Source organism: Chaetura pelagica, unplaced genomic scaffold (genome assembly GCF_000747805.2).
Source record: "Chaetura pelagica isolate M959 unplaced genomic scaffold, ChaPel_1.0 scaffold221, whole genome shotgun sequence".
Taxonomy (NCBI): Eukaryota; Metazoa; Chordata; class Aves; order Apodiformes; family Apodidae; genus Chaetura; species Chaetura pelagica.
Window position 1 is genome coordinate 12,677,822 of NW_009952533.1, and position 9,432 is coordinate 12,687,253.

Genomic DNA, 9,432 nt, shown 5'->3' on the forward strand with positions numbered 1-9,432 from the left:
CTGGGTGAGTTTTAAAGATTTCTCTGTGTGGTTTTTCTTTCATAAAACATGTTTTCCATAACCGTGAACACTTGTTTCTCTGAATGGATCTTAAAAATTTATAGTGTTGAGTCATAAAAGCCACTTGTTTTTAGAAAGACTTCGTTCAGTCACTGAAGGATGAAATTGTCCTTTAGTTAGAGAAAAAGATCTTTATCAGCAAATGCACAAGGACTTGTTGATATTTTACCTATCTTGTTTACAGCATTGCTGTTTAAATCTGACTGCTGTCTGTGTTTTAAGTGAATGTTTTCAGTGACAGAATCTCATGTTAAATATTTTATATGCATTTTTGACCTTTCAGTGGTGAACGTGGAGGTTGATAGGGATTAAGAAAAGGAAGCATCCTCTGGAAGTTTTGGGAGCTGGCAGTGACAGTCCCTCTCTGCAATGTTAAACTGGACGAGAGTCCTTGGAAAGCTATCAACTTCAGTCTTGTTTCCATATCAAGTAGTAGCATGAAATTTGCTTAAACACATTGTGAACGTGTTAAAGTAGGAACTGACTGATACAAAAACTTCTTCTGTGGATGCAGTAATTGATTCTTTTTAAAGTAAGTCGAGGGTGCTTTTTGTGTACTGGAGCATTAAACTTGGATCATGCTTGGCTTTGTGACAAGTCCTGTGCATGTAATTTAGAGCCATATAGGGATGTTCTCTGTCTTGAACCACTTGAATTAATACCACCTTTCATGTCATGGGTGCAGGATTAGTGATCTAAAGCAGATAATTTGCAAGCCTTGTGGCCCAAGTATGAACTAGAAATGATAAAGACTATTGATGTGAACAGTGTTAGTAGCTTTGGTTATAAATCAGACTTGGTTTCTATGCAGTGCTGTGTTTAGTACCAATAGAATGGAATGCCAGATCTGGTATGAGTTTATATACATAGGTAGGAAGCTTGACAGATTGGTTTTATATAAACATATAGAAATAAAGGAGATCTAGAATAACTTAGAAGTTGCTGTCTGGTAAGCATTTTAGACAGATTTTTCAGCCACTGGTAACTAGAAGTGAACCTGCCTGTCAGTACAAATTCAATGCCACTGTCTATCATGAATTGTCGGCAGTTTTCAACACTGCAGGGGAAGAAAAATTGTCTTCCTCTGTCTGACTTGTCATAATGCACAGTGGAGTAGTTATAAAAGTTATCTTGAGAAGTGCTACACTAGTTGCTGCCCTTTGTTTTTTGCTCATACTTGGGCAACAACAAAACAGTTAAAACTGGGACCTTGTGAAATCTCATGGCTTGAGGAGGAGACAGTTTTCAACTGCAGCATGGGGCAACTTCTGAGAGTGGAAGACTGCATAAAGTATGATTTATATATGGTATGAGCTGCATACAGAATGATTTATATACCTTTCAGTGTTTGATGAATACAATTCCTTTATGTCACCCAGTTGGATTGCTGGTGGGTAATGCACTCTGATTGCTTCTCTAGACTTGGAACTTCATCCCAAGCTTTTATTTAACTGTCCCTGTTGTCAGATGTTCTGTGTTCTCTTTAGCATCAATTCGTTTGGTAAGAAAAACAGCAACTGAAAACTTTTTTTTTAATTTTGTATTGCTTTTTCAATAAAAACTAGATTTAGAACTGTACTGTGGACAGGTTCCAGAAGAACTAGTAAATATCCATACATAAATGTGTCCTAGGTCGATCTCATGGTTACCAGGCGATCCTGACTTTTTCCTGCAAATTCACTTGTTGTTCTGCAGGAATCAAGGTGCTTCCTTATCTAGGTTTTGTTTTCATCTCTTACTTAGGGAAGAAATAGCACTTTGTGTTGGCAGAGTTATAACAAGATGTTTAGCTAGCAACAAAATGAAGTCCAAGGGGGGTGTCTGGATCATCTGCCAGCAAGGCAGAGGGACGTGCTTAGCATTTCCAAAAATCAGATTTTTCTCACTGAGATGGAAGTTCTGTAAGTTTCTATGACCACTTAAACAGTTAAAAATTTCAACTCAGATCCCTTAAGTATGACAATCTGTTTATGGATTGTAAGAAAACTGTATTAGCTAAAATTCTCTCCTTAACGCAGAATTGAAATGTCATCTCTACACCTTTCCCTTCGCACTGACAGCCATCAGAGATGCAGGCTCCAGTTTCAGATCCTGCAGCTCCACAGTGCTATTGCAGTTCCTTGGCTAGGCTAATGCCCAAGGGTGAGTTGGCAGCAGGGCCACTGCAGCACAGGTTGGTTCAAGAAGAGTTAGCCGAAGCTGAAAGAGGAAAATTAACTTTTCCACCCAGAGTCTACTGCTGTAGCATAGTGTACCCATGTGCAGAGGCCTTTGGGAGAGAGGCAGGGTTAGTCCTGCAGGTAAATGGGAGGATTTCCCAGGGTCTGGCAGGTCAGGTTGGATTACACTTGGCATGCATCGAGGCATGTTGATGAAATATAAATGAGTGCAGGAGAGAAACAGGCTAGTGACTTCCAGCTGTCACGAAGAGAGCAGATCTGCCATGTCCCACCATACAATGCTTTTCCCAGTTTCTTTTTCATCTGAGTAACAACATGAAATACCACAGGCTCTTGGGTTAGATTAGGTGATGAGGGGCATAGCTGAGCATGTCTGAGCATGCCAGATGTATTTTGGGCTCTAGAAAGAGGCATGCTACAAGATTTAGTCTGTATTTAGTCACTGGCCTACTTTGCAGGATATTTTGCTTTTCTGAAAACTTTCACAGCAGAGATGTGCCCTTTTTTTTCCCATTCTTTTCCTTCAGTTTCTTTCTTCAAACTTTTAGCATCCCTTACAGTTACTTAAGACTGAAAGTAGTAACACCTAGCCATTCCAGTGCTGCCTGCATGTTAATTTTTCAACATGTGTTTACTCCCATTTTTCTTTTGATTTTCACCTTGTTAAAGGCAAGGATGGGCCATTGCTGTTCTCTGTCACTTGTACAAATGCAGTGGACATCAAGTTGAGCCTCCCGAGTTTTGGAGGAAGGTCTCTTTTGAACCAACACCTTGCACAAAATGACAAGAAGGGTGACTTCTTACTTTAAGACATATATTTCTCCCTAGGCAGTATATTCCATTTCACAAGGAGGGAGATTATGTAGCCACCTCTCAGAGCCCATTGCCCAGAGCCCTGCCAACAGACTTCAGGAGACCTGGCCTTCACAAACAGTTTTAGGTGCACACATACACTCACTAGAAGTCTTAATTTCTTTGGGACCATCTGGAGTTCTTCTCCCCCGGCTCCCAGGGAAGCTAATAAAGGCAACCTTGTGACTTAGTGGTTTATTTTGGAAGCTGAAAGAACTCGCTGTGGCTGGAAGAGCCAGATTAGGCAAATGTTGTCCTGTGAACCCCATTGCAGTAGGGGAATGTCATGATCCCCCTGCTCTTCCTTATCTCTGAAATTGGGTCACTGCAGTAAATGGGTAGGTTGGTTGATATGTGGAGAAAAGGCAGATCTCTGTTGGGAATAAAAGCATGCTTTCATCTTGAGGGTCTGAAGGAAATGGATCTCCTATAATCACAGTGTTTGTGGGTGCATGCATTGACCTCAGTCAACTTTGCCCATTTTCAGGAGAGGAAACTGGGGCACCAAGGCTAACTTGGCAAAGGTACTTTGTAAATCCATGCAGGATAAAGAATTTAATCATTAATCTCCAGGATCATGGAAGGATCCTAGTTCAGCATTTCATCTCCTAGAAAAAAATCTGATATCCATTATAGAATTTTTTTAATGGATTAATTTAATGGAGTTCTGTCTTCCTTCACAGGAAAACAAGTGCTAACTCTAATTGCTTCTTCCAAATGTTCTTAGTCTTTTCTATCTCTGTCTCTTGCTTTTCCACTCAATGAGCTGAGTGCTGATAAATTATAAAAAGGCAACAAGTCTTCAATCATCAAAAATGCATTGGTACTTCATTTTCTCATGTTATGTCATAGTATAAAAATTCTTATACAAATATTTTTAGCCATTAAGACCTTCCAACATGTTATTTTAGAGTATAAGGTATTCAAGGATTGATGCCTGCTCCATGTCTGGAAAAGACTGGAGCAACAGTTGGTTAGCCAGTTTGGAGCCTGGAGAAAGAAAGAGAGAGATCTTTTCTGTTGCACATGTATATTTAGAAAAAGCATCAAGCCTTGACATCAACTTAGGAGTTTTCTAGGAAACATTTGCCTATATACATATGGTATTTTGCTGTTGGTTGTTCTTAAGGATTCAGCATCTTAGGTGTATATGTAATCTCTCTTAATTTTTAATTTTGCTGTTATTTCAGAGACCCTTCCTCCATGCTACTGCAGGACCTACATTGCACTGGGGTTATTGAAAGAAATTAAGCATGGTCCTGGAACTGTGGATGTGGGTATATTTTATGACACTGAAGTGACTGTGGGGAAACAGAGAGAGCAGAAGGTGGGCTCGGGGCTTTTCATCTGATAACCCCATATCTCTTGAAATGCTTCTTAAAATTTGTGGATTTGGCTGATGGATATTTGCTGCTAAACGTTCACTTAACCCATTGCCATCTCCAAACTGGCACTTCTCTGGAGCCAAATGGCATGGGTAGGAAAGCAGAGGTTGGCATGGGATGCCTTTGTGGTAGCTGCTAGCAGAAGAGAAGCAGCCCTCTAAAGAGGCAGATGGTTTGGGCAAATTTGCTTCTAGCTTTTAACATCTTGACATCAGTGTGAACCTTATTACTCTGCTTAGTAGTCTTTTGGATGGTGAAGGTTTTATTTTTAAAAGTGTCTCTTTCTATTTTTTGTTTTGAACAAGTGCACCCTTTTTCAGATTAGACTGATAAGGACTAATTAAGATGTAATTCAAAAGGTGATCATAAATCTGAAACTATCAAAAGAAATACTAAAAGATACCTGTAATAATGTCTTGAATATAATAACTGTTAATAATTAGTAACCATATATAGCAAAGAGCAGAAAGCTCAACTTCTTAGTTAAACTTTTTTTATATACTTCTCATGATATGTAGGGATACACAGAAATATTGCAATTATTGTGCTGTTTCAGTGACTGAGAAGCTGTAAGAAAATTATATTCTTACTGCATGGGATGGGATAACAGCAATAGAGGAATATTCATGCTCTTCAGTGTATTTTCAGTGGCATTTCTTAGACATATAGATAAAATAATTTTTCAAAGGAGTGCATCCCTGTCTGCAGGTGATAAAATTTTGAGAGCTCTGCTGAGGTTGTTGGAGTTAGGTGATATACATCAGCTGGGAATCAGACTGTATGGTATGGTCTATATGTTCTACATGTCTTATATTCACTGGGTGTAAGAAAGCAGGTTTACCACACTCCGCTGTGCACTGAACACAAACAGAACCCCCAACCTTTCTAAATCCTTTTAAATTGCTCAAAAGATTTTCTTGGTCAGTGATACTCCAAGAAACATATTGCTTTGGAGGTGACCTAATTTTAACCTTTTTTGAATTGCTTTATGATTAGAACAGTCACATGCTGAGGTAGGACCCCATTAGTGAGTTTAAATCATCTGTTTACTTCTGAAAACACATTGTTACAGGCTCTGCTAAGTATTTCCCCCCCACCCCTTTTTTTTTTAATTTTCTTTTTTTTTTTTTTCTTTTTTTTCCTTGTTTGTTTTTGTTTTGTTTCTTTTTTTCTGTTTCAGGACAGAGCATCGCAGCTGTACCAGTTTGGGAACAAAATATGGAATGCGTTTCACTGCTGACCGAAGGCAGCCAAATGAACAGTATTTATAGTAGTTTGAAAATCAGCAGTTAGCAGTTTCTTCACATTCTAACACCACCCAGCACTTTCCAGAGAGAACTCATTGTTTACAAGAAATCTGCTTTCCAAATCCGTTGCGGTGCCCTCCAGCCTTGACTATTAACTATTTGCAAAGGGGAAGCTAATCTACGGTTTGGGAAAAGATGGCAGTGGATGAGTACCTGTGGATGGTCATTGTGGGTTTTATCATTGCTTTTATTTTAGCCTTTTCGGTTGGTGCAAATGATGTTGCCAATTCTTTTGGAACGGCTGTGGGCTCTGGTGTTGTTACTTTACGCCAGGCTTGCATTTTGGCTTCGATTTTTGAAACCACTGGCTCAGTATTACTGGGAGCAAAAGTAGGAGAAACGATTCGGAAAGGTATCATTGATGTTAACCTGTACAACGAAACTGTCCCACTGCTGATGGCAGGAGAAGTGAGTGCAATGGTTGGTAAGTAATACTTTCCTATTACAAGAAACTGTGTATTTGTCATCCTGTTCATTATGAATACTGTTAATTAAGTCTTCCCAATCTTCTGGACTTGCACGTCTGGTTTTGTGGGAGTGCAGGGGCCTGTATTAGTTTTTTTTAGTCTTCTGTCTCTTTAAAATGCTTCTAATAATTTACATTTTTCAATGGTTCAGCCATTTAACTAAAAAAAGAAATAAATCTTTAGCATAATATATATACATATATATGTATTTCTCAGGGTACTGAAAAGAATATTTTGAAGATTTTTCTGATGGGAAATGGAAAATATGTAAGCATACCATTTATGACTGTGCAGAAGATCCTACAGAAACAGCAGTTTGCAAGTAATATGTACAAGAAGGAATTACCTAAATATTTTTTTTAAATTACAGAAAATCCAAACATGTTCCCTTAAGCTGATTTTCTAGCTGAGTGATTGTAATTAATCACACACTTCACCCTTGCCCATGGCAAAAGTAAAGGAGCGGTAAAGATAGATAGTCACACATTTAAGGTCTTTTTAATTTTTCTGACTCAAACTGACAGCAGTTCAGTGTAACCTAGTCTGCTGTGCTTGCTTTTGTTTCCAGTGAAATTAATCTCCAGTTAGAACAAATAGCATATTTTTAGGTAAGTAACATTAAGCCACACTCTTTGTTTATATGCAAGAGGCTTTGTGAGCTTTTGGAGAGCTCCCTCAAGGATCAATAGCAAACCTGCTTTTAAAGGGCAGGAGACAGCAGGAAGGAAGTGCTTTCACTGTGGGAGAGGAAGCCCAGGCAAGGGGCCAGCCTGTCCATCCCACCAACACTTCTGCAGTCTGACAGGTCCATAGCATCCCATGACAGGGCAATGTGATTTATATGAGCATCACAGTGTCCTCTGTTTGAAAGGGATGCTCCACTCAAAGATTTTCTTCCTTAAGCCTTCTTGAACCTAATGTGAATATTATTCCCACTCACCCCCTCTGACCTCCCCACAATTTTCAGGCAGGACCTACACGTGAGATAGGTGACTCTGCATGAGGTTATTTTCCTATTCCTTTGGGGAAATGGTAGAATTTTGCTGGTTTTAATTTTAATGGGTCAGGTTCAGTTTCTGGAGGTGTCTGAGGTGGCTTTGTGTGCTTGAGAGCAGGGAGATGATTCCCTTGGGCTTTTGCTGCTCCTGAGCCTCTTGAAGGTTGGCTACCTTCCCCTGCCCAAGGGGAAGAGGGGTTGGCTAGTGAGAAATCGCTGCTGGGACTGCAGCCACTTCCCCAGACAATCCCTCTCTGCGGCTGCCAGCTTAAACCACATCAAATGCTCTCGGGCACCCCCATCAGTTCCTCTTTCCCGATGTCTCACAAGGTCAGCTGCAGTTTTCTGGTCTTTGCCTCAGGCTGCAGGGTGGCTTCTTAGTACCACTCCACTTGCATCATTAGTCTTTGGCTTCCTGAGATAGCTCCTTCATTTCCCATGGGCGTGTGCCCAGGAGAGCATACATCATCTGAAATGTAAGTGACCTGCATCTTCTGACCTTCACATTCCTGATACACACAGTCCCCATTGAAGGAAGGGTCCTTTTCTGTATCTACTTATGGGATCCTGGTCCTGTCCAGGCAAAGTTTTAAGTCTCAGATACCCCCTGTGGAGGCAACTGGCCAGAAGCTCAAAGAAAACAACTTATTTGCATGCATATTTGCATAAGCCTGTGTGAACTTCATGACCAGTTGCATTCCCTTCTTCCAGTAAGGGCATTAAGAAGAAATTCCACATTTTAAATCTGAGAATTAATCACAAGTTACAAACTCCAGATTTCAGGGTTGGTTTTTTTTTTCTCAAATCCATCTACAGCTTTTCTCTGGATGTGTGATTTGTTTCTCTATGTTTTCTCTAAGCTTCCTGGATGTTTTCTTTTCCTCTTTCTGTTTTGGCTCTGCATTTCCACCCCCCACCCTATTCTCTCATGCCTCATGATCATGTGCTTGTGAATGGACTTAACTTCTGAATTTTGATGAGGCTTAAATGAGTCAACAGTCTGGGAGAGACCAAAAGTCACTGCATCCTCTTTCCAGATGTTGCTGGGGGATCCTTTGATGCTTGCAGCAAAAAATAGATGGTGATTTTCAGGACGACCTTCTCTCCTAAAAGAGAAGGAGGTAGGGAGCAATGGGTTTAACATTTTAAAATGTAACATTTTGTAATAACTTGTACCATATTAAAATGTTGTTTGTTAGGCAGTTGGGAAGTTAGGGACTGTTGCTCTTGGGTGGTAAACTGTAGGATTTCCCTAGTGTTAACTATTTATTGGATTATTGTCAGGAATTGCCTGAGTGTTGTTCTGCTGGGAGCTGAAGTCAACAGCTGGTGTGACTGAGGAGATGCCACCAACACAGAGGACATCCCAGCCAGGATTAGCAAAGCAAAGTACTAACCCAGTCTTGCAGGTGGTGTGGTACTTGACTGGCACACAGCACCGGAGCCTCAGAAGTGATGTGGTGCCTTCAGCAGCAGGGGAGCATGAAATGCACCCTGAGTCAAGAGCCAGTGCTGGCAACTGTTGGTTAGGGCAATGTGTAGCCCTTTTTTTAGGAGATAACAACTGGAAGGAAAGGATGGGTGGGCATGGTGTCAGCAGGTGGGAAGAGTCTGCCTTCGGGACTCTGTGGCAGGTTTAGTGAGCCTCCTGCTTCCTAGGTTAATTTTGCGAAGATAAAGATTGAGAACATGCATTTTACACTAAAGAGGAGTTAAAGCTTTGAGGTAGTTAGTTAAGGCATTGCAAGCCTCAGAGGAAAGTCCTGCTCTTGCTTGATTTGTATTTTCTTCTGTTGCTTATTGTGTTTCCTTAAACTTCTTTAGGTCACACATTGCTCTTCTGAGATCCTCCATCAGTCCTCTAACACTTTCCTTCTTGCTCCTCTATTTGCTTTCAAGGTGAAGTTGATTAAATAAGAAATAATGCCATATTCCTATTGCCCCCCAACAAAACCCTAGTCCTCACTACACATTTGCAGCTCAGCTGTGGTTAGGTTGCGTTTCCCCCATTTTCTAAAGTGAGTATTTTGCAATTACATGCCTGTGGCTGGCTTATCTTTTTATTTGGCTCTTTGCAGATGTTACCATCTGTTTTCTCTTTCACCTCGCTTCCACTTGCTGGTCTCTTAAGTTCATGTCGAAGATTTCAAAGTGTATTTATTCTTATTTTAGTACAGGGAAAGA

General features: G+C 40.4%; 1 protein-coding gene across 1 annotated transcript in view; it reads left to right on the plus strand.

Annotated features, from left to right (window-relative positions):
* The first annotated feature begins 5,658 nt into the window (after nucleotides 1-5,658).
* SLC20A2 (solute carrier family 20 (phosphate transporter), member 2) overlaps nucleotides 5,659-9,432 on the plus strand; it is a 32,824-nt gene continuing 29,050 nt past the window's right edge. Inside the window, exon 1 of the mRNA XM_010008964.1 lies at nucleotides 5,659-6,208. Coding sequence (XP_010007266.1) covers nucleotides 5,920-6,208 — 289 coding nt within the window. The 5' untranslated portion in view covers nucleotides 5,659-5,919. The remainder of the gene's footprint in view (nucleotides 6,209-9,432) is intronic.